Below are 25,454 nucleotides of genomic sequence, written 5' to 3' on the forward strand. Positions count from 1 at the left end.
GCAGGCTCGGAACGAATAGTTACTAAATGTTACAGCGAATTCAGCTGTCATTGTGAGGACACTTTGAGCTCAGTTGCGAGTGATTGTCGGCACAGTTGCGTAAAGTGCATATGGACACAACATCGGAAAAGTGAAACAGAATACTTGATCTGAGATCTGCTTTGGTTTGCTGCCTTGTTGCTACATTCTTAGTGGTTTAGTCTGAACATACTTGCTGTTTATAAATAGATGTAGTAGTGTAAGTTAATGATGAAGGTTTAAGGTGATGACATTGACAATAACATTTATTTATAACGCTCTTAAATGGTGACAAACTGTACCCAGTGCTCAGTGCTGTAGCAAGTTGTTACATTGTAAATGGTGGTGTTGAAAAAAAAAAAAAAGGTAAAATACTGCGCTTCTCTGCCTTTTTTTTTTTTTTTTTTTTTTTTAAACAGATAAATATGTTAAATACATTCTATGGAAGTCTTTTCAAAGGGCAGCGTCTACAACCACCAAGCGGATTTACAGAGACAAATTCTGGTCAGTATTGCACACCAGTTTTTTAAAAACCAGTTCTGACGCATCAGCCGCTGAACTCTGCCAACTCCATAGCAGGAATATATTACAACATCCACTCGGGCAAAAGACCAGTCAAGAAAAGTCCTCGCCTCAGTAGAAGGCCGGGTTCGTGTGCTCGATGACGCAGCGTCGACAGTGGCGTCTGACAAACCGCAGAGCCTCCGGCGACACGTCGCAGTCCTGCACGTTGAGAAGCTGCAGCTCGCAGCAGTTTGCAGCCAGAGCTTTGAGTCCTCTGCCCGTGACGCTCTCGCAGGCCCTGAGACTCACTCGCCTCAGGCCTTGGCAGTACATGGCTAGCTGCTCCAGCCCGCTGTCGGAAACGAGCGGGCACTTACCCACGTCCAGGGACTTGAGTTTAGGGCAGCTCCTTGCTAAGTGGCTCAAGCCGTGGTCTGTCAGCCCCTCACAACCCCGAGCGTTTAAGTAGCGCAGTCTCGGGCAGTAACGAGCCACATAGCGCATGCCCACATCCGTGATGCGGGTGCAGTGGGCCACACTTAAGTAGCGCAGGCAGCCTTCCAAACGTGCGACCTCTCTCAGGCCAAAATCGCCAACCAAGCGGCAGTCACTGAGGCTAAGCTCCCTTATAGACGGGCAGTGGAGGGCCAGGTGGCGCAGGGCCTCATCCGTCAGTCTGGTGCAGCGCCTCAGATACAGATGTGTCAGTCGGGGGCAGTGGGAGGCGATGGTTCGCAAGCCCTCGTCCTCGAGGGAGAAACAATCGGTCATGTCCAGGAAGTGGATGGAGATCTGCTGGCCGTGGAGAGGCGACAGCTGGAGCGAGGCCTCCTGGGTGAGGCTGATACATGTGACCTTGGAGCAGCCTGGAAGGAAGAGGAGGCAGAGGTTGTCAGCTCAAACTCGTCATTTGTTCAGAGTAGACAAGTCAACAGTTTTTCGGTTCTGTCAAAAAAAAAGTTGGAAGACACAGCTGCTTCACATTTATCACACTGACCATTCAGAAAGCTATGTCCTGTCTGAATTCTAAATAATCAGTTTATAATATCTCCACTGTGAAGCACAGCAGTTTGAGTTAGATGTAATATGTGCAGAATGTCCTCTTTTGATTAATGTCACTGCACCACAACTCAGCAAAGAAACACTGCCTGAGGAAATCTCCAACTAAAAGTCTGCAACACACATAAAACACATTCGTGTAAGTCAGACCGCTAAGGTGCTACATTATCCTCAGATAGAAAAAAAAAGGTTTGTTGAGCATGGACAAAGCATGTTGCTCCCCATCATCACTTTAATTAAAAGCATATGGAGGGGGGGGGGCGTTTCAAGACAATTTTGTTTTTTGTGGAATTATCTCAATTATATGAACTGACACATGAGGGCGCCAAAGTCAAGCTTGCAGTATTTGACAACGATAATGTTTAAGTAGCCTACATACAATTCCCAAAAGGTACTAATATGGGGCCCATTTAAGGGGGTTAAAAAGAAAATTCAACGACTTATGTCTTTACCAGTTACATTTATATATCTGATTTTCTGCCTTTCGAATACAAACCACAAGTCTATTTTTTTTGTAACCAAAAAGGCCATGGCTTCCAGGTGCTAATGATACAGATGTTGCTCTGCCACTGGACTCCTGTCCAAGTCAATGTTATTTGTGTCACTTCCTTAATGACAGCAGCAGACTGCTCTGCTTACTCACATCGAGGTAAGTATTTTTCTCTCTTTCTCTTTCTCTCTCTTGGCAGAGCTTCTCCCGCTCCTCTAATGATTTTACCAGCTTAAGTAGAAAAGACTGAGGTTGATCCAGAGTAGACACTTCTTTGCAAAACTGAGTGAGGCTACCAATTAAGACAAGTTTGCTTTGAGTTTTTCAAAAAGATTGTGTGTGTTTTATTACCTGAGAGGTTCAGGTGTTCCAGGCTGGGGCAGCGGGACACCACCTCGAACACAGCGTCGTTAGAGATGTTATAACATCCAGAAACCTCCAGGCGTCGCAGCTCCGGGCAGCACTGAGCCACCACATGCAGCCCGCGGTCAGTGAGCCTCTTGCACCCGTTCACCACCACCGTCTCCAGGGTCAGGCACACGTTCGGGGTGTCCTGGCACAGCCGGTGGGTCAGCACCCTGATGGCACGGTCGGCGTGAAGCAGCTCTCCCGTGAGCCGCACGGTGCCCCACAACCTCGGGTCCCACGTCAGGTTGTACCAGCGGCGACAAACGCGGGCGCAGCGGCAAAGCTGATTGGTGGGGAGATGGGAGAAGATCTGCAGGAGGGCGTGGTCGGGGAGGAGGTCGATGGGGGCCAGATGGTGGGTTTTCGACTGGCGGGAGCGTGTGTGAGTGCCGGGGTGAGGGTGGACGACGGCGACGGTTTCAGCGAGCGCTGAGGAGGAGGAGGAGGAGTTGGTCTCATGGCCGTTGCTGGAGAGGGCGGGTGAGGAGAGGGAGGAGGACTTGGATGGAAGGATAAGACCGGGGCTGGGGGTGCTCAGAGTCCGTGTGCTGGAGTCCAAACCTGAGGAAAAGGACAAGAAACATGAGGACAAATATGTCGAAAAGAGAGAAAAGACAAAGATAGAGTAACTGACTGAAGACCAAAATAAGTCCTGAAAAATTCTTTCATTTTCAGTCGATTTAGTAAACTTAAGAATCCGACTCATCTTTTGTTACCATCAAACCTCTCTTCCTACAACATGCCTGAAATGATTTACCAATTTTATCGAACTTAAACCTGCGCTTATCTCCCCTGGATCGGGCAAAGAACTGTGAAATCACGACTTATGAAGACCAGATTAGAGGTCTTGTCAGTCTTGCACAGAGCTTCTAGTCTTCTTGTTAATCTAGTCCTTGTTTTACAAGTGTAGGTAAATTGGTTCATAAGTTAGACCAACAGTCTAATCATGTGATCATGAAAAGGAAAAGCCTGTGAAAATGCCCCCTCTTAAATAAAGAATAAAGGTCTCATAAATATGATGGTGGATTTTAAACCATGTTAAGGCCTTTAGTCTTAGGTCTCAAACTTGTTCATAACTCAAAGTAGTGCAATGACTCAGAATCAGCCTTTTTGCAGAATCTTTCAATCTGTTGGAAACCATCTGTATCCATGCAGAGACGACCGCTATCAAAGCAAAATTCCACAGAAGAAACCTAATTTTTTTTTTTTTTTTTAGTACAATCAATGCCGTTGAATGCATTCCAGGAATAAATTTGCAATGAAAAAGTAATTTCCTTTCCTGCTGTTCTTTCCTTTAATCTGACTCATGCACTTTTCATTCCCTACGTTTCCCTGAATTACTTTTGACAACTTTAAAAAAAACCATGCCCTCAATGACTGTAACATCATCTGCGAACAGCTATTGGTGATTCTGTTAGTAGGGAAGGGAAAGATTTCCATCCCAGACAAAAAAAAAAAAAAAAAAAAACAGCTCAAAGGGGCACTCAGATGATTTATTATTACACTTTGACAGCTGGGTGACTCACATGAGAGATTCTTAAAAAGGGGCAGAAGTATTTAGAGGGAAACCTTATTTGCCATGTTTTAAAGTGCAAACACTGACATGCGACATGATATCATTAGAGATGGTGGATACAAGTACCAGTATTGAAAATGACTTTGATTACGCTTCAGATGAAGTACATGTGAAAAAATTAACATACAAGAGATTACATTTAGATGATTGCAGAAAAAAACACCGACATGTGGCTCACAATATGGTGAGAATATAATATCAGAAGTGGTACAATGTCAGCAAATTTGGGATGTTTACACAAAGACATTGGAGGAATACCACTTTGGAAACAACATGCTTTTTTGCTGCTTTCTTTTACTATTCTATGATGATTTTTTTGCTGTATGGCTCGTCCACCACATACTAAACTTTACGTTATGTTAAAGATCTCTAGACTGTATCTTTTTTGGGAAAAACACACTGTCACCTTAAATTTGTTGGATGTTTCTGAGAGTTAGAAGAAAGAAAGATGATGCGTCACAAAGAGGAGGTTTCATCCTGATGTTTTTCCATCACCACACCAGGTTTTATCATCAATGAAGAGGAGTTTCCATGGATCTCGTTATCATGTTTTAGGATGTTGGGGGGAAAAAATGTGTCACATTTATCTTCCTGGCTTCAGAGAGCAGTCGCAGGGCCTCCTCATCAGATGAACTCTGAGGCTTTAAAGTGTCCGGCTGAGGAGTTTGGTGCTGGAGCCGACAATGTTAAGTTAGCACTGTGTAAACACTGAGGCATTCCAGACAGATGTGTACTGATTGCTGCCACATCTGAAGATGCAGCTGTGAGAAATTGCTGGCTGGATATCATCAACATGGCGTGAGACAGTGGAGCCCTTCACCTTGTAAGACAGGGCGTGATTGATGATCCCAGTGTGACCCATCACATCGGGACACTGAGGGCTCTTCTCTGATGCTATCTGTGTCTCTACGTCACCCCTGTCCATTCTCAAAGAATTAATTTGGATTGAGTCACCACTAAAAGCATTTTAAGGAGTCACGAGTATGATGTCACCAACAGCTTTGAGCCTGAAACGTATCATCTTTCAAAAAAATGATCAGAGGAATGTGAAGATAAAAAAAAAAGAACCTTCATCGAGTGTGCAAACTGTTTTTGAGTTAAGACTAATCCAAAAATGTGGACTTTGAAATTGCCAATTGTTCAAGAAGGAAGAACACTATCTAAATATTGGTCAAAAGAATCCATTTTAGAGAGTATAGTCTTAACTAGGGATGTTACTAGCGACCAATTTCTCTTTTAATGAAATGGAAATTTAATTTCAGACACCTCAACAAATCTTAAGGTAAGAAAACACCAAGAAAACAGTCATAAATGAGCATGTGATCATTGCTAAACACTGTCCTAAACCATATTGCTTGTAGCATATTTAACCGCTGTTTCAAACAGTCCATCACACTGCGGGTAAACGATGTCAAATTGGGTTGCAGAGTCCTACAATAACAGTGATAGCACGCCCACTGGATGTGGTTGCACATTGCTCTGGTTGAGTTGTAACCTGCCCTGCTCCTACGTGATGCCATCCATCCACTGTGTTGGTTTACATCCAGGCAGTAGAGCTACAGCACCATCTAGTGGCAGGGGGCTGCATTACAGCTTAGACACGACATTTAGCCAGCATAGTGGGCCTACATTACTGTAACTAAAATATTAGTAATTAGTGTACCTGACAAGTAATTCTGGGACTGAATAGTGAGGGCGACAACGTTTATTCTGCTTACTGTATTCATCCCTAAACTTGCTCTTTTTGTACAGTGACCTCTGATAACTTCTGTTATGATTTGGCTCTATACATAAATAAAAATGTATTGAATTTTTTCGGTCATTAGCATTTAAAAACTAGTGGAAAAAAACAACCTATTGCCCTTTTCCTATTGTGATCCCAATCACAAAAACTTTTTTTGTGAACTCAATTACTTACCTACCTTTAATTGTAGAAAGATACTTTTAGGGTTTGTTTTCTGGGCTTAAGTGTCTTTCCTAAAAAGTTCCTGATCCTCCTTTTATACATACATGAATAATAATGAGGGACTTCTTGTACAGTTAGTGATCTTTTATAATTATGCAGCATTAATCTAAGTATTAACATAATACTGAAGAGCATTTCTAGTCCCAGTTATGTGGGATGATGCTTTAGGAGCGACTGTCAGCTGGTTGTATAGTATATGTCAGCATCTCCATGACAAATGGACAGCATCCTGCCTGTCATGTAAATCTGTGTGCAGGGACTGACATCTGGGCAGTGACAGCGTCCTTACGACTGTCTTCTGAATCTGTATCCCAGACTTTGGCTCGATCCACCTCTGATGACATCCGCAGACTTATCATCATGGGAACATGTCAAACCATTCACGGCTACTTTAAAACTCTCTCTTGTGTGCCTTAAACTTCTCACTCGTATATGAATTCAAGCAAATCGACATTCCTGGTGTCCAAAAATGTGCTGAATGATGAAAAAATCTACCTCAAACTTCATTAATTCAGCTTACTGGAGGATATATTGGGATTTAATGCTTTCATTGAATACTGTTGACCCAAGTTTGGGCTGAATGCATCATATTGTAGTGGGTGGTCTGTCTATGATTAGCAAAACATTGAAAGTGTGGGATTATTTTCTCATGGTCATTTAGCTTATCTTGGCATTTAAACCCATGGCTTAATCAGAGGATTTCATGTCTGAGGTAATTTTAAACACCTCATCTATTTAGAATTTCACACACCTGTCCAAATATGTCACGAACATATCGGTGCAGGGAGTTTTATGTTGATTCAAGTACTCTGTAAATATTGCAAGATTCCTGAGTTAATACCCAGTGGCGGCGAGAACCACACATGTCGAAAAACCGAGCTTCGCAAACAATTGGAATTTTGTTTGCTTTTTCTAGCCGATCCTTTTCAATTTTTCAATTCAATTAGAAGAAAACTAATGACATGAGCTCATTTATCAGGTATCAATCCTGTGGCATCATTCCTAAAAGATTTACACAATGATTGAATCATAACGTTACAGAGAAGATCAGATTTTCCACCGAGCAGTATGCAGCCATGACTGGGACATATTTCTTGAGTCATTGATATTAATGCATGATTCAGGCATTTCTTTACCGTCCAAGTCTGATCCACTGTGATGGAATCTGCACACAGGAGGCAAAGTCATTCACCACTTGCTTATAGGAGCGACTTCCAAATGGTGTATTTTACATATGTCTCTGATCAGAACGGTGCTTTTAGCCAAAAGAAACACAGTGCTACTAATTAGACTACACCCATCGACTTCCCTTCTCACACTTCCAAACAGCTGGTGGGAAAAGTTAAATGAAGACAGCTTTAAAGTTAGAGAGGAATTTAGAAAAGATAGCACCTGGGTCTCTTTTAAGATCATCTAGGTGTTGTGTTTCTGTTTTCTGGCCGAGTAAGGCCGTGCATTTTGCCCAATCACCATCAACCATGAACTCAATAACCCAGTAAATGTTGACTAAATACCAAAATATTCCAATTTCTTTTCTAATCTTGACATTTGGCTTTGTTCAGACTGCAGAGAAATTAGATTTGTTTCTCAAATCAGATGCATATAAAACAGATTATCCGCATTGTTATTTCCAGATTTTTTTGCGTGAAGACACCACTTAAAGGGATACTTCGCCCCGTTTGCTCTAAGCGTTGTATCATTAGCTTTGTATCAGGAGAAGGAGGTTTGACTGTCCCGCAGCAGCAGCAGCAGCCAGAGGTGATGGAGTTTTTTCAAACCGAAAGTCGAAGGAAGGACCTTTTGGTTTAATCTGAACGTTTTTTTAAGACATTGATATATATTACAGAATCAATGATTTTTATTTAAAAGATGTGACTCAACTCAAGGTAAGACAGGACAGGATAAGTTACAGGACACACAGGAAATGGATAGCAGTATCAATAGGCTCAAATGTTATTGATGTTTTAAAAAAAAAAGAAAAATCAGAAACAGGTCCTTGTGGAACCGGGTTTCGATGTCAGTCTCTGGCCTTGAGTTGGTTCTTTTACAGACTTAATGTGCAACTCTAAAGAAACAGACATGAGAATATGATATGGATGAAACCACGATATCTTCACAACCAAATGCTTCAAATCAATTAAAGTACTGTCAGTCATCAAAACATGATCCTATTATGAACTTCCGATATAACAGAAACTCCAGATTAAGATGGTGGGTAGATCAAGATTTAATTGAAAATGTGGACAGTTGCAAATAATGGCTTACCTGCAGTATGAAAGAATAAACTTTCTTAAACTCTCTGTTACTGCTGAAATCTACCTAAGTCAACCAGTGGTGTCGTGTTTTATATCTCTGAATCGCTGCAAGCCTATCATTAAAAGAACAAATACCATGCAGCTGTTAAACTGCTCTTGGAGGCAGTGTAAGTGCAGATGGTGGATTCAGTTTGGTTTTGGAAATCAAAGGAGAAAGAGTGGAACATCTGGTCTTTACCCTGGACAAAGAACGACGGAGCAGTGGTGAAAATGAAAGACAAACTCATGCATTTTGAATGTGCGCATAGCCACAGCAAGGCATACTTGGCTGAAATCATTTCGCCACTAATACCCAAAATCTACGCTGATCCGCAGCAGTGCCGCAGCAGGATCCCATTAACAACGACTTAGCCGTACTTCTGAGTCACATCTGGATTGTGCTTTGATACCCGAGTGTAAATCAATCGAAGTGATCACTGCAGAGACAAGATGCCTGTGGGATGAAGAGGCGCAGCTGGAAGTTCAGAGTGATGTCGCCTTAATGACGAAAAACCTGATGAACTTTGAGAAAAGAAGAACCGCAGAGAAACAGATTCAAGGGAGTCATTTGAGGGCCTCTTAAAAGAAAATAGGGGGGGAAGAGGAGAAGAAAAAAAATAAAAAGGGGAAGATAAGTTGGCAAAAGCGTCTGCAGACTTTACCAGAGACGGAGACAAGTGCACAGGCAGGGTCAATCCTGACTGAGACGCAGTCCGGTCATAAACCAAAGCTATAGGGATTCTTTTCAGGCCCTTGCAGTGCTGCGAAGCTCTGCTAAGACCCTGTCTGGAACTTGCAGGATTATTACCGCTGCATCTGGCAGGACGGACCGCTCCATTACCTCAACGCCATTAGCTCTGCGGCATGTTCCTGCTACGCAAGCCTCGACGTGCTCCTCCCTGCCAAGGCAGCGACAGGCCAGCGCGGCGCATGTGAGGGAATCACAGGCGCTCATTTTCTACTCATAAGCAAGGAAATCAAATCCAGATCCATGCAAGATGGGCGAAATGTGAAAAAAAAAAAAAAAAAAGAAAAAGAGAAGAAGTATCTGTTCATAGAAGCAACCAGGCAGCTTGGATTCGACTGGAAGAGAAATTGATTTATCAGCACTAAACGATTACGTGCTCCAGTTTTTTAAAGGGAAACATCCGACTGAGAGAACTCCTGGGATAAGAAACATCTGTCTGTCTTGGGTTTTATTGAATACATGGAAGTTGATATTACGGTACAGTGTGGCGGCTGGGCTATCAGCAGAGCCTTCACTACAGGAAGGTGTTGCGTCACTGGACAACTGAAAGACAATAGGGCCTTCTGGTTCCTTTACAATGTGCACACTTGGACAGGAAACAGGCTCCTTAGCTCCACACAACCCCCACAGCTCCACCTCTTCTGGACCGTGGTTACTCTCACACTTACTTAGTCTTGAGATCCTTTTTTCTTTGAAACTTGTGCAACCCACGGATTCGGCCTGGGAGCACGACGGTCTCCCCCCCCCCCCCACAAACACGATGGATTTCCTCAAGGGAGTTGTCAGCCTCTTAAAGCCGCTCCGTCGGTTCAAAAGACACAAACGTCGGCCACAATCTGCCCTCGTCACATTATAAATCCTCCACTGAGGAGGACAGCAGACGCTCGGATGTCTTTAAGCCAAATTTAAAGGCGTGCGCTACTCAAAGCTGCTCCTGCTAAAAGTGAGCAATTGTGTGAGTCCATTCATCACTACTTCCAGAACACAGATGACAGTTCAGTCTCCAAGAGCCGTTTGGCATCAAGCAAACCGATTCCCAACCTTTGGCAAATCACTGAGATTCAAGATGATGTCATTTCTTACAGGTTGTTAAACCAGGATGTTAAAGATGGGGCGACAGAGTGTGCCTGAAATGCCGTTCTACAGTTGATCCTTCTTGGCAGCAGGATGTAGGGGAAGTGGGGGGGGGAGGGGTTGGAGTGTGGAGTGACAGTGGAGTGAAATGACTGGGGAGGGTAACGCTGGCTACACACATCATACACAAGAGGAGCTGCACGTCAGGCAGGAATGGAAAAGAGAGAGTGCTGGCCTGAACGGTTGATTTGGTTGTGATGAGGAGCAAATGTAATGAGATCATGTGGTTGAAGAAACAGAACAGAGGGAACATTTTGTGGTTACAACCTACAGACGAAAAAAAAAAAAGGTTCCACTTAACTTTAAAAAAAAAAAAAGAAAAGAGGTTGTTTTGTCTCAAATGGTAAAAGAACATTACCTGAGAGAGAGAAACTCTTCAGACCACTGTAAATATAATTAGTAGTGACTAAGGTAGGGTGTGGTAACTTCAAAGAAATAGTATGAAACTACTTGGGGGGAAACAGACTAAACTGCTTTTATTGCTGAGTGTTATAAGAGAAGATACGACTCAAGGCTGTAAGCTAAATGTGAAGTGTGACGACCCTGCTGGCTCCTTGTTGTTTTGCTGTCCTCTGTTTCAGTGGGTGTGGCTGTGTGCGATCCTGGATTGAGAACACCTGGGCCCGGTTTTCTCGATCCACAAGAGCTGGCCCCCACTTCCTCCTTGGTGAGAGATTTGGAGAAAGAGATCGGGGAGAGAGGCCGTTCCCAAATGCTCCGTATGATTTGGTTTAAATAGGTGTCGTGTAAATAAACTTATTTGTGTGGTTGAGGATAACTAACTTGTCTCCTCCATTCATTTGTTGTTTGTTAGGTTGCACCCCAAGTATCGAGGCTACAGTCCTCCAAGTGGGCGGCCCAAGTTCGAGTCCAGCCTATGGCTCCTTTTCCACGTCATTCACCACTCTCTCTCTCTCCCTGATTTCTTACTCTATCCACTGTCCTATCCAATGAAAAAAAAGTCAAATTGTAAATTATAAATTCTGTTTTAAGTACTTAAGTACTTAAAAAGGTTAGTGGTCTTCTATATGTTTTCTTCATTGACATAAGATGACGTCCATGTGACCTTTTTCCTCTCTGTGAAAGAGCCAGGTGTTAAATGTAGCCTCAAAGTCAAAGTCACTCCTGGTTGTTTAAAACCCAACGGCTCAGATTACCCAACACGGACCCCTTCAAGAACACTGTCTACATTTTCCCCTCATTTTGTACCATTGCAGCTTCAGCCACAACTGACACTTCCATGCTTACGTAATGAAACAAAAAAAACAAAAAACCCCCACAGAGTGAAAAGAGGGGAGGGGGAGTCCAATGTGTCAGTTCAGCTGGTTCAAAACAGCGGCCATGTTGCCACATAAAAGACCCCGAGACCCAGGTGTATCTCAGTAAAAACATCCCTCGCAAGCCAAATTCATACAGTGAGCAAAGCGTGCATTTCAGGCCAGGTGGCGTCTTTCCCAACTCCTGTCAAACACGCTGCTGTAGTAGAGTTGAAAAATGTGACCCTGTTGAAAAAAAAAAAAAAAAATGGCACAGGCATTCAAAACAGCAGGCCCGGCGCTTCCTCCCTCAAAAGACAGAACGAGAAGACGAAGCAGTGATCAGAGAAGAGTTACGAGACGTAGCTCCCTCAACTTGCCTTTCCTTTCCCTCCCCTCCTCCCTCGTCCCCATCCTTCGCTAAACTGCTTTTACTTGTTTTCTGTTTTCTTTTTTCGCCGCCTTGTTCTGTGCTTTTTCGCTCAGATTTCCTGGCTCTCGGCAGGAGAGGAAGGGGGGGGGGGGGGGGGGGGAGGAGCGGGGACAGCTGATGGAGAAAATCTGGGGAAAATAGCATTGGCGTTCTTTGCCTCTCTGTTCTTTATTTATTCTAGGTAGACAGTTTCCAAACGAGGATTAGATTTAAAAGCACTGATATCTCTCTTTGCGGTGGCTTTAAGGCTTCTTGAAAAAGTGTTGGAACGAGCGCAGGATGCTACTTTGTGTCCAAAGTGAAAGTCAAATGGTGAACAGATTTTTCTTTTTCTCGAGGCTGTGGATTTTTCTGGCCTTAAAACAGAACAATCTATCCTCTAATCGTCTATAATGAACTCCATCACCTGACAAACACTTCCCACCAAAAACAGATGCTTCTTCTTCGTCTTCTTCGGCGCAAACCTCCACACCTGTGAGAGAACTTCTTTCAAAGATGAAGAGCAGCGGAACAAATGTGGCGTTCAGTTTTTACAAAGATAGATTCTGTCACACGGGCTCAGAGTCTGTTGGCTTAAAAGACATACAGCAGAAATGACCCCTGATGAATGATATGAGTAAGGTTTACAACACAAGTGGGGGATAACAACTTAAATCTTCTTGCAGCGCCGTAAATGTCCCAACAGAAATGACACACACACAGATATCTCGACGCAGCCTCTCTGCCTTTGGCACGGCAAAAATCAACATGGAAACACTATACATCTGCCTGAGTAAACACAAGCGAACGGGTCATCAGCACATGAGGTTGCTTTGCAGATGAAGTGTGAGGAATTTGTTGCCTTTGGGAGGGCAAAGAAATATTAACACGGTGGAGACAGCGGCATTTGTGGAGGGGCTGTTTAGACTGCACAGCTGACCCTTAACGCTCTTACAGCACAAAGGTGACATCAGAATGATCTATATTAGCAGTGTGTATTGCTGTTGTATTATTAAATTAGAGTTTGGGACATCGTAATTATCCAGTCGAAACAAACTTCGTTATTAGCCATATTGAAACCACCCGTGCGAATGTGCAGAGTTTTGTGCAGAGAGTTAAAAACCACCATTTTGCTCTAATTTAGATCTTTGTTTTCATATTTGATTATTGATTATTATTGATCGTGGTCACCCTCCCTGACCCCTGCCGCTTTAGCAGGGGCGTGTCCAGAGGGGTGGCATGGGGCCCCCTTGAAATCTGGTTTTGGCCACCCGAGGTGACACCCCAAAATCCAAATCTGGGATAATAATCAGAGGCGACTCTTACGTGCCAATCAACAATTCTGGCTGTTTTTAACAGGCTAATGGTAGTACAGTTGTAAACAAATATTTGCCCATACAAGGAAAAACTTGTTTACACTGTCTAACTTGCAATGTACTAAAATGTTTTTTTTGCAAGTTAGACTGCGTTCATGACTTTGCATGTAATTGACTGTGTGCTAACAATTTTGACTTTGCACGTACAGTACATCTTTGTTTTTGAGTCCCTAAAGAATCAAGCTGAGAAGATTTGCATGTTGTCAAACTGTGTTACTTACATATCATTTGTGGGGATAGGAAGGGTAACATTTTTTTTAATTCAGTGTGCCCACAAACGTCATGCCACCCCTGCAGGAGTCAACGCCCCAGGTGGGCCCCCTCTAGTTAAAAAAGTCTGGACACGCCGCTGCCCTTTCAACATTGTTACATGGGAGGACAAGGTTGAAACATGGTTCGGGTTTAACTGTACTGAAGAGTGTTTTGGATCATTCATTTCACCTTTGATACGTTTTCTTGATGGTAAATCGTCAGTGAAAAAAATATGCAATTGAAGGATACATTTATTATGTTCACTTGTTACTAAAAAGAAAGCAGGATGACATTTTTTTGGCTGAAAAAAAAACACTACTTAGAGAAAGGAGGAGGTGCAGCTTTCTCCACAGGGGTCGACAAAATCAACACAAACTGAGAGTTCCTTAGGGCAGCTTTAAGCAGCTTTTCTCTGTTTCATTGGTTCCTTACAGACAAAGAGGATGTTTGTTCATTGTTTCCATCATTCCCTGTTTCTCCTCTACCTCCTGATACCATTATAAAGCCAACTTCTTTACCACTATTAACACCTCTCTGAGTCTGAGTTTCATCAGTGACAAACGCTGAGCAAACAGTCTTAAAAAGTTTTTTTTTTAAAGTTAGAGCAAATGTGTGGATGTGTGTTGAGTTTAGCTCCTGCCATGTCTCAGTCACATTCCTCCCGTACCCTGAGTCCGGCTGTGCCAAAGCAAACCCTTGAGGCCCCGACAGGGTCACAGTGAGACCCCCTGCTGGGAGATACTCAGTTTCATCCCGCAGGAAGGATTTACTGTCCAGGACTGTGCCGTTCAGTCTGCAGCTAATAAGCAACCCAACTGGGTCAATCCACCACAAGCCCGTCTAAATAATAAATGAAAACAGAGACACGTTGTCAAAACTCGCCAGATGACTACCCGCCTTGGTTTGTTTTTCAGGACGAGAAGGAGTGTAACTTCCTAATGCAGATTTTGTGGGAACACATACTGGATCGGTGAAGCATGACAGGCTGTGGCCTACTTTCCATTTGTGTGCTGATAATAGGGCGGGACAATAACTCAATACTATGATTTATTGAGTTAAAACAAGCCAATACATGAAGTTTTGAGAGGATTTGCGGAGATTCTTTTGTTGGACAAAAACAGTTTTGGTTAGAGTTTGTTCGGTCTCCATCCAGCCTGGTTTGAATCTTTAACACAGAGCTTTAGAGGAAGGTCAAGTTTGGTTTTGATGGAGGAAATAATTGTATTTCTCAGAAATGACACGTTGAATCCATTGCACTCTTTCCTAACTCGATACTCTTCACCAATTTCTCCAATACAACCTTAAAGAGAATGAACAGGGGGGCCCTGCAGGTTAGTACCAATGTGTAAGGGTTGTGGTCCTCCAGGCGGGCGGCTCCCTGTTTCGAATCTGTCTTATGACTCCATTCTCACATTTCATTCCCCACTCTCTCTCTCCCTGATTTCTGACTCTATCCAGTGTCCTATATATGAATAAAATAATTAAAAGCACCCCCACACCTAGGGATTCATTATTTAACATCACAATTAAAAATCACAAGGAAACATGCAGCTGAACAACTTTGCGGAGGTTGATTTGAATCCTAAGTTGAAAAATGTGACCCTGTTGAAAAAAAAAAAAAATGGCACAGGCATTCAAAACAGCAGGCCCGGCGCTTCCTCCCTCAAAAGACAGAACGAGAAGACGAAGCAGTGATCAGAGAAGAGTTATGTTATTTTCCTACCATGACCTGAAAACTTTTTTTTTTTTGGGCTTCTTGTATCTGGATAAGAAGCTAACTCTGTTTTGGTCCATTATGCTCTCCATGCATTTTTGCTTTTTGATCATCACCAATCTATTTGTAATTGTCCGTAAAACAGGTTACTTCCAACATGTATGTTGACTGTTTCTGTCTGAATATGTGTTACCAAGTCAATTTCTTGGTTTACTTCGAAGATTGATATAGTGTTGTGTTGACATTACCAAGAGATATCTCCTTAAATGAACTAACTTAAAACCTAAAAAAAACTAATTAACTAAGTGACTGACTACCCGAACCTACTTAACAGTGGCATTACTGTGGCCTCAGGAAACTTTATAGGCCCCCTGAATCCCCTCAGTGTGTGGTGGGGAAACAGCCCAGACTGCTTCCTGATTAGTTTAGTGGACCACAGGACGAGGTGGGGAAGGACCGTGTGATCTGCCACTGTGCGAGTGTGTGTGGACGCTGGTATGCATGTGTGTGTATTTGCGTATGTGTCTTTTTAAGGAGGGGGGATTTGACTGTGGCCGTGGCGGTTCCAGACCATGTAATTTACTCCCACTTAGCGTGGAGAAAAAAAACTAACAATTTCAGACATAACACGGGAGGGAAATTATGGTGGGGAAGCTGCTGGACTCGGTCTATACTCTTGTCTATATATTTCTAAATGCACAGGTTGTTCTCCAAGCAGACACATTCAGGACGATTATCAATTCTCCAAAAATAGTCTGGCTGCACTTCCTGCGGCTTCTAACAGACACATCCGAGTGAGTCAGCATTTCCAGGGAAGTGGAATGAGCAAACGGCCTCGTCCTAATGCAGACTCACGGGATTGCAGTACGTCCCGCTCTATACTTAGCGAGGTTAATCAGCGAATTAACCTCGCTAAAACAAACTAATTGACTCACATCTCGCATGAAACCGAACATGCATCTGACGTCTCGTGAGGAGTTCTTTGTTCCCTCCCTGATTTTTCTTTGTTCTCTCTCCCGAGAAACACCGTGAAATCTTCGGCTGACTGACGGCCATAAACACAGGCTGGAGCTCGGATCTGTTTTCTTGTGGGCAGCTCCAAACCACAAGAATACTACATTCATCATGCCAGAGCAAATTTAAGATTGGTGATGACAATGCATGAGAAGAACATGGGGTTCAGAGTATATAAGTGTTTGAGTGTGCAAAACAGACGGTGAGTCACTCGACGACTCGGAGAGACCACAGCAAGACAGGTAGTCTATCAAGTATTCTTCGGGGGGAGTTTGAAAAGCTTTTTGGATCTGATTGTTTTTATAATTTATACTATCCGACTTTTTCAACATTTCATGCAAAGTGAGATATGCTCCGAAAACCTGTAAAGCTATCTGCTAAGGAACCTGGGCAAAGACGTGTAAAAGTTTCTATAAAAGCTGTTAAACATTACTTTTTGGTTTTAAAATGTTTAAAAAAATGCATTTTTCTATACTTTATCAATAACAACTGATGAAATGACCATGATTTACTTGAAAGCAACAGACAATCAGCTAAGCTATACAGAGGACTTTAGCGTCTTTCAGCTCATTGTTTTGTAATTATCATTTCGATAATATCACAGCTCTTATCAATCCTTCTTCCAGCCACATTAGTTCGATGTTATCAGTGGAAAAAGCTTGATTGAACCCATTACTTGCTGCCTGAAAGCTCCTAACAGTAGATAGGAGAAGTTAGCAACTAGCTAGCAACCACAGCAAAGCATTTAGCGGCTTAAGTATTTCTCATAATATTCAAACTTAAAAAAAGAATGCTAATGCTGTGAGCTAATCAGATGCTCTTTGTCTTTTGGATTCCAAAAAAGCAGCTGTTGCAGGGGCGGCTGTTGCTGAGTTTGTAGACTCGGTCATTTCTCAACCGGAAGGGACATGTGGCTGCAGGAGGGTTCAATCCCCAGCTCCCAGCTTAAATGAGTCTTCTGGGAACATCCCTAGTTGTTATACACCAATGTTGTGCTTTGAGCATGTTGCACGCCCACCTAGTGGCCACATCGTTTTACAAACACAATTTAAAAAGGAGATGACATCACCACAGCGACTTCTACAAGAAGTACAAATGTTTGTACCCTTCCAAATTGTACGTAAACTGCAGCAACGACTTTTGGGATAAAGTTACATCCAAACAATCACACACAATAAGAGACTAAAAGATGAGAACAGCTTTAAAAAAAAGAAATGACTCCATAGCAATTGTGGTGGCCGAGGTGTGGGTGGGTTTGTTTGGTTTAAAATGATGTCAAATGATTTTTGGTAAGTAAACTTAAGTGTTAAGGGATGCTGATTTGGGTTAACCCTGTGGGCAGATTTTGCTCGGTCAGCACGTTTCTTTTTTTTTTCACAAACATAAAAGAATGAACTGGAAAACTTGTTTGGTTGCGACCATTTTGGACTTGATGATTTCATGGATATACAAATGTCACAACAGAGTTTTGGTGGGAGAAAAGTTTGACTTCAAGGTTTTTTTTACGACAGTATCGCTGTTTCTCTGGATTTTGTTCACCTTTTGGAGATTTTTTTAGCAAACTTTTCAGATAAAAAGCGTTCGATTGTTCCAAATGTGTCAGACCTTTCTGCCCGAAAGACAGCTGATGAAAGGAGGCTTTCAAAGTCAACTATTTACAGTAGTAACTCCTGACAGGGTGGAAAGGGAGGGAGGTGAGAGGGAGCCACAGAGCTTCATGGCATGGAGTAACAACAGCGTCTGGGTAGGAGGTGAAGATCTTCTCTCCCAGATTTCACTCCCTACACTTCTGTCTCCATCTAAATCCCTCTCACCCTCCTCCCCTGAGCTCACGTACTCTACCTCCCTCCCTGGCAGCGCTTTGAGCCTGATACGACCACAGTTTAGATAAGCATTCTTCCACAATGAGAAGCCAGAAGCACTTTATTTTTTTCTTCTTCTTCTTCTTCTGCTACTCAAACAAAGCCTTAGAAATGCCTTTGGTTTCTGCGTTCTGATGGGAGCCGAGAGTTTGTTTTCAATTTAGGGGTTATCCCAGGAACACGCAGGTTTTCTCTCCCAAAATAGGCAGAACAGAGTGGATGAGGAGGGAAAAGAAGGAGGAGGAGGAGGAGGAGGAGAAGGCGAGGGGAGGGGAGTTTGGTTAATGAGCACCAGATGCCTTACCTTCGGTGGTAGCCACATTCTTTGGAGCTTTGGTTGGTGTGTGATCTGTGCTCGAACTTATGTCAGAGGAGATGCTTGAGCTCCCTTTACCTGCAGGGGAGAAAAAAAAACAGAAGAAAGATAACTTCATCAGGACGAACTGAAGTTTAAAAAAAAAAAAAAAAAAGTAGTTTCTACCTTCTAAACTTTCAATCTATCTTTCCGTGAGAGAGAAATGTCTTGGAAGATTGTCTGGAAGAAATAAGGGCGTCTGCAGTGTGAAATCTAAAGCCCATTTGTCTGTGCTTTCTCGACGTTTATGCGCCTTGATTTGAAAGAATCATACGCCTCTGCTGGTTTGTGTGCACAACTGTCCATTTTTTATACTGGGAGGACAAATAAAGACCCGCCCAGGCTTTATCCCCGCAGAAGACAAGTGAGGAATCACTCCTGTACTCGATAAAAACAATCAAACTCTTTAATGAATCAACGCAATTACTTCTGAGGTCGCACTGTCCGTACAACTGCCACATGATTATTAAATACTCATGAATTTACAGCTCTTACTTTATGACCTATCCTTGTATTATTAGATAAAGGTTTTGGTTACAGAGATGTTCTTGCGTTTTTTTTTTTGTTGCCTCCACTGGCTGCACTGCCCTGGTGACGCAGGCAGCCTGGAGTTCTTGTTTATGGCGTTTCATTCCTCAGTCAGATCATAAATGCAGCTCTGTGGCTTTTTCCTGAGACTCAAGAATGCAACGTTTTCCCAGCACAACAAGGAGGAGAGGTATTCTCAAACAGTCACAGCCGCATGGAAATCAAACGCAAACCTCCTGAACAGAAAAGACGGATCCCTGAAAGACGTAGTAAACACAAAAGTACAAGACTCTGACTCAAGCAGCCTGTGAGAAACCACCTATAGGGTCAACTCTGACCCTCTTTAGATTGTCCAATTTCAAAGCTTAGGTTGATGAGTAGCATTTGAGATTGTGTTTACATCTACAACAAAAAAACTCAGAAATATTTCAAACTACTGCAGCTCATCTGGTAGGTGTATGAACAACAAGTTGTGATGACATCACCTGAGCGAGCACATCTGCTTCACCGAGCTTCATGACTCAGAGTTTCATGAGCATCTTAATGATGAATACTTCTCTAATATCTAAGATACATGGAAGCAGAAAGCAGAAAGCCAAGCAGATTTATTGTAATATTTCTCTGGTTACAGCATTATTTTGTCTCTCAGCATGAGGAACTCTGCAGGGCCTGTTTGTCTGACGCATGTGGATCCGTGCAGGCCGATTGTTTTTGTGTATTCCAGGAAAAATGGCAGAAACTTTGAGATAAGCTTCTGCTTCCTGTCTTATTTGAGTGTTGTTGGAGTCTCGGTGCATAGTTGGGACCAGTATGTAATAAGTTGTGGAGTCACACTTGAAAACAGATTTTGGACACAAGAACTGCAGGACTAACAATGAAACACAAAGGCAAGGCAATATTGTCCTTTTTTGAAATGCTAAAACTTTAAATAACGTCCAAACCCGATACAGGACTGTACATTGAAATTATTCAATTACCACCATTAGTGACCCCGTTCCTTATTGTGTTCATGTATATCGGAGATTCATGGAATTTCCCGCCAGTTATTTTTTTAAAGTAAGAATATGCGACTTTTTGATCCAGCAGATGTCGCCCTTGAGCACCAGCATGAAACCAGAACAACTCGCGCTGCATTGTTGTGTTAGCATGCTAATGCTAGCGATCTTTATTATGCTCGTATCTTCACACTGCATGTAAATTTACCTGAAATGAGCGTGATCTAGAAACACAGTTAAGCAGTGAGTACAGTATGTTATTCTTCTTTTCTCTAGTCCCTCAATTAAACAACTTTTATTCAGGAGGGGAGGAGTCAGCCGGATGTAAACAAACTGAAGATAGGACTCTGAAAACTCTGAAAACATCACAGACAGTGGGACTCAGTGGTCACTCTCATTGTAGACAGTCGTGACTCAGAGTTATTTTCAGAGGATATACTTGATTTCTGCTACATTTAAATGGGAAAAATCGCATATTCTTCCTTTAAAGATATTTTTTGGGGCAAATTTTGCCTTTTTTTTTAGATCGGACAGCTGAAGAGAGACTGGAAAGATTGGGAGGGGAGAGAGTGGGGGGGATGACCTGGAGCAAAGGGCCTTGGCCGGACTTGAACCAACGGCCACTGCAATGAGGACCACAGCCTCTGCACATGGGGTACATAGGGTTACCGCTTTGAAACCCCTCGCAAAACCTGTACTCCGATGACCTGTAGCGTTCCCATTTAAATGCTCCTTTCATCTGCTACATTATACGTACAAATAATCAACTTGACTCCTCTTGTTACAGACTTACTCTAAAATGGTTCCACCGACGCCTGCACTTCAAACCAGGGAGCAGGAACTCAAACCGCTGACTCATAAAAGAGATGTTTCAACACATAAAAGATCCCCCGTTTTAATTGCGGGAGTCGGACAGCATCGCCTAAACATGTGGCGTTCTGACATCAGCAAAAAGCACAAGCCTGTGTTTGCACTTTGCAGTTTGTAGTGTTTGTGCGTCTTCACCAAAGGATTGCAACCTTGTCCAGCGTCAACCCCTCTGAAGTTTTTCTACGGTGCAATGAAAAGGACAATTATAACCTCGTGAATTACTTATGATGACTTATATGCAGAAATAAAAATAAATCTCCATCGCCCGTGTTTTCCCCCACCTGACTGTTCCCATGAGAGTAAAAGAGAGACCTCGGTTGCAGCTCAGGGAGGAGTCAAATCATTTTAAGGATCTAGCTCGTGTACCTTCACAGTCTGGACTCTGAGGTGGAGCCGATCCACTTGTTATTCCTAACATCATGAGGTTCATTCTGTCCGCTGTAGTTATTGACTTAGGAACACTGGAATGTTATTTGTACAAACATTTCTGCTCCACAGACAGCAGGGATGTGTTCAGGAGGGGACTGACTTTAAGTTTTCTCCTGTGTGTTGGAGATAAGATGGAGAAGAAGACAGGGGTTCAGGGGAGGTTATGAAGTATTATTAGAACTGACTGATTGAAGTCTAACTCTGTAATGAAAGGTGAGTTTGACCACCCTGCCGAGCTGAAAATCCAGGCTTATAACTCCACGGTCGAAGATTTTATCAATATTTTGGTATGGGAGTCTTTAGATGGGGATTTAGGTTATTATAACATCACATAAAAAACTTATTTTGCTGGTTTTTCCCCGGCTTTAAGATGCATTCCAGTTGGGTGAAATAGTTTTCTGAATATATCTGACACATAAATCAGACGGTGAATACCTCAGACTGTAAGACCATTAGCTCCTCATCACTTCTGATTGTTTTCTCCTCTTATAGAATACAATCATCCTAAATGAGCCAACATGGTATTTGATTAAGTTGTATTGCTTTTTGTCCCCAATACTGCTGATTTATATTCTATTTATCCGTCAAACTAATAAAAGTCTTTGGCGGAGTGACCATGTTTGTATTACAATCTCTTCCATGTTGTTCCTCTGGCTCCGCCCAGTGCCAACTTATAACAGTCAGCTGCAAGAGAGCAACTTAAGGTCAAATATACAAACTAAACTCAAAGATCTCTTTCATATCTGTAGAATTTGTTGACTTTTAGGCGTGTCTGCTTTAATAAACCATCTAGGACTGAGTTTTTTTAAAAATAAGAACAATTGTTCTCCGGCCAGTAAGCAGAAAATGCTGCACATATAATCAACAATAGGGGAAGGGAATGTGGACAAAAATGTCTGGAATTGGCTCTTATCAAGATCAGAATGACCGAGTGAGTGCCCGCAAACTCTCCTGTCCTTTTGACCCACCTCCATCAAACCTTCAGTAGATAGATCTTTAAAAAAAAAAAAAAGAAAATCTGCCATCAATTTTCTTTCAGGCCTATCAGATTGATTTGAAATGGAAAAAGTTCAGTGTGGACCTCACAAGGTACGAAACATGTGACAGAACAAAGACAAGGGACAAAAGCAACATTTTTAAAAAGCACTTCATTGACGTTTTTTCCAGGCACTCGTATGTGACCCACTGGAAACGGCTCAGAGACCCACTTCTGGTTCCCGACCCACCAGTTAAGAACCAGTGACCTAATGAACCCTGTGCCCTGCTAGCTCAGCTGTTGATATGTAGGGTTTTCTTTAATTTAAACTGACTGTATCACTGACATACAATACAGTATAAAACAAGATACGATAAGATGCTGTATGATACAATACGACACAACAGGATACGATATGACATGAAACAATAAGATAAGATATGAAACGATACCATGAGACATTATACGACACTATAAGATACAACACACTTTATTCTACCAATTATGACATTTGTCTTGGACTCCAGTGCTACATTTGTTTAACTGCCTCGGCAGAAGAATCAATGCTGATACCTGTACAAAGTTATAACTTGCCTGTATTTGAATATGAAAAGTAAAATGAATCAAAAACAGGCTCTTTAAAAGTTACTATTTTCAGATAAAAATGTGGGTCACAAATCTAGAAATGTGCCTTTTTTAATGCTTTTCTGTACAAGCATTAAATGTTAAAACTTGTTCAGTTTGAAACAGTTCATTTGGTTTAAATATGGCCACCAGATGTCTCTTTCTCTGTCATATGAAGAAGAAGAATATGAACTCTGCACAGCTTTAAAAAGCATGAAAAAGTTGGATATGTAAGGTCAAACGTTGTTATCAGATAAATGTGAACACGTATCGTCTGAATTTGAAGATTTTTGAACGTAGACTGGTATCAGTTTAAGTAGGAAGAGAGAGAGGGAAAACTAAGTGTACAAAATTAAAGATAAAGGTTTTTTGTGGTATTTAAAAAGAGAGCTCACTTGTGTTGAGACAAACTCGTGGAAACTTACATTAAGAATAAGGGAAACGTATCGCTAAATAGAGGCACCACAGTTACTTTAGTAGAGTCTAGTTTGATTGAAAAAGACTTCCCTCTTAGTGGGGTCCAAATACAACGTGTTTTAAAAGTCGTAAAGAGAGCACTTACCCTCGCTTCCATACAGTTTTCCATTGTTCGCACCCATTTTAAAGAATACATAATCTATCCACAAGACTCGTGTAATCAAAAAGAGTTAAATTCCAGAGAGAAAAAAGGGCAGACTTTCCCTAAAGAGAGGCTAGACAGGCAGAGGTCTGTGCAGGGCCGCTAGCTCTGACTCCAAATAGTTAATCCAGATGTTGAAGAGAGGACGCCTCAGCATTACGCAAAAACCGAGAATCCAGCGGTGCAGACTTCCCTATTTCTGAACATCCACAGATTAAAAACTCATAAAGTTGTAGACATTTCAAAAAAAAAAAAAAAAAAAAAAAAGTTATCCAAATTGGAGGAGTTGGGAGAAAAGTTTGGTGAACGGAGTGCAGCTGTTTGTGAGGCTGAAGTGAGGACTCAATGTCAGACGAGTGAGAGAGGACGCGCAGCTCTCTCCTCCTCTGGAGCTGGATTTAAAGAGACCGCAGACCAGAGAGGCAGAGAAGTGGACAGATTTAAAGAAAGATGAGCTACAGACAGGACAAATGTGACGAGTAACTCTGAAATCACAGCATAGGTTGTTTTCAGCCTTTTTGCACATGAAGGTTACCTCTTCTTTATAGTTTGCTTTGGAAATAAGAGTCCTTTTGTCATTGGTTGAAACAAAATGTGTCTGTAGCTTTAACGTGACAGAATGGAAACAGGAACATTAAGTTAATAACTTCACAGACTGTGAAAATCCAAGTTAAATTGTTGAATTCATTTTGTTTTATCGATGAACAATGTCTTGTTGTTTGGAGCTCTTACGTATTGTGTTGTTTACTTGTTTGTGGTGACGTAATAGGCTATTTCTATTAATGTTTGCACTTAATAAAAGTAACATTATTTGCAAGTATGCAAGGTTGGTGGTTAGATTTACATTTACACTAACAAACTTTTGTAGTCAAAGCTTAATATAATATTAATGTAAGGACAAAGTAAACAAACAAACAAACAAACAAAAAATAAAATCTTATCAGCCTCCACCAACAACTAAACATCAAAAATGAAGAAGAAAACTTTGTTAAATTTCAAAATAAAAGGATTCAAAGAGGTTTTATTGTAGTTCCAGGGCCTGTTTTTTTTTTTTTTTACATGAAAATGAAATGAGGTATTTAGGAACCTGTTTTAAAATAAAGCTATAATTTAAAATATAAAAATAAAATAAATCTGAGTTATAAAAAAACAATGAACTCTGTGTAATGAAAACTAAATGATTAATACAAACTTTACATTCCTGGTCTTGTTTAACATTCAAGTATGCCATCACAGGTGTTACTTTTATAGGTTCACGCTCAGCCAATCAGAGCCGAGGACACATAATCTCTGAAATATTCAGAGGATCGAGGCCTCCATACTGAAAGCAGAGAATAGTTTCACCGCACATGTCGGAGAGTTTCCATGAATAGCCGCCGCACAGGTCATTGGATACCTACAAGTAAAGGCTCTGGACTAAAAGCAGTTGTCCTCTGCTGACAGGTGACTTAATAATCTGGATTCATGTGGAAATTCTTTTCTAAATGCACACAGACTGTGGATGATGAAAGCATGGTATTTCTGTCTATACTGACCTGCTATATCCTCTGATGAGATCACAATGGGAACGGCAGAGCTGAAATCATACAAATTAACTAATTGACCATTTTAATATTTGATTGGCCATATGTGGGAAAAGTCAAACTTATGGAGTTTCAGCCCCCAAAGTAAATCATTTTTACTTTCCTCACTCCCCTCTGATAGTTAATTCATAACTTTGTTTATATGCACAAATAACTGAATGTCTTTGGATTCTGCGACAAAAAGATTGGCTTTGGGTCGCTGTGGAGCCTAGCGGTTATGTTGTCCCATGTGCAGAGTCTGTAGTCCTCGTCACAGCGGCCCTGGGTTCGATTCCGACCTCGGCCCTTTCCTTCATGTCATTGTTAACTCTCTCCACCCGATATTTCCTGTCTCTCTTCAGCTGTCCTATCTAACATAAAGGCAAAACAAAGCCCCAAAAATATAACAGGGA

At 42.0% G+C, this 25,454-nt stretch overlaps 1 protein-coding gene across 1 annotated transcript; it reads right to left on the reverse strand.

The window, feature by feature from the left end:
- Nucleotides 1-250: 250 nt before the first annotated feature.
- On the reverse strand, nucleotides 251-23,844 carry LOC132994206 (F-box/LRR-repeat protein 7-like). The gene is made up of 4 exons (XM_061064407.1): nucleotides 23,423-23,844; nucleotides 18,388-18,477; nucleotides 2,423-3,040; nucleotides 251-1,388 (listed from the first exon to the last, which is right to left on the reverse strand). The coding sequence occupies exons 1-4, from the start codon at nucleotides 23,457-23,459 to the stop codon at nucleotides 652-654; spliced, it is 1,482 nt and encodes a 493-aa protein (XP_060920390.1). The 5' UTR covers nucleotides 23,460-23,844; the 3' UTR covers nucleotides 251-651.
- Nucleotides 23,845-25,454: the final 1,610 nt, after the last annotated feature.

Source organism: Labrus mixtus, chromosome 19 (assembly GCF_963584025.1).
Source record: "Labrus mixtus chromosome 19, fLabMix1.1, whole genome shotgun sequence".
NCBI classification, from domain to species: domain Eukaryota; kingdom Metazoa; phylum Chordata; class Actinopteri; order Labriformes; family Labridae; genus Labrus; species Labrus mixtus.

Coding starts and splice junctions, on each gene's coding strand:
- LOC132994206 (XM_061064407.1), bottom strand. CDS start 23,459: ATGGGTGCGAACAATGGAAAACTGTATGGAAGCGAGG. Junction 18,478..23,422: donor AAAACTGTATGGAAGCGAGG/GTAAGTGCTCTC, acceptor TCTCCCCTGCAG/GTAAAGGGAGCTCAAGCATC. Junction 3,041..18,387: donor GAATGTGGCTACCACCGAAG/GTAAGGCATCTG, acceptor CCTTTTCCTCAG/GTTTGGACTCCAGCACACGG.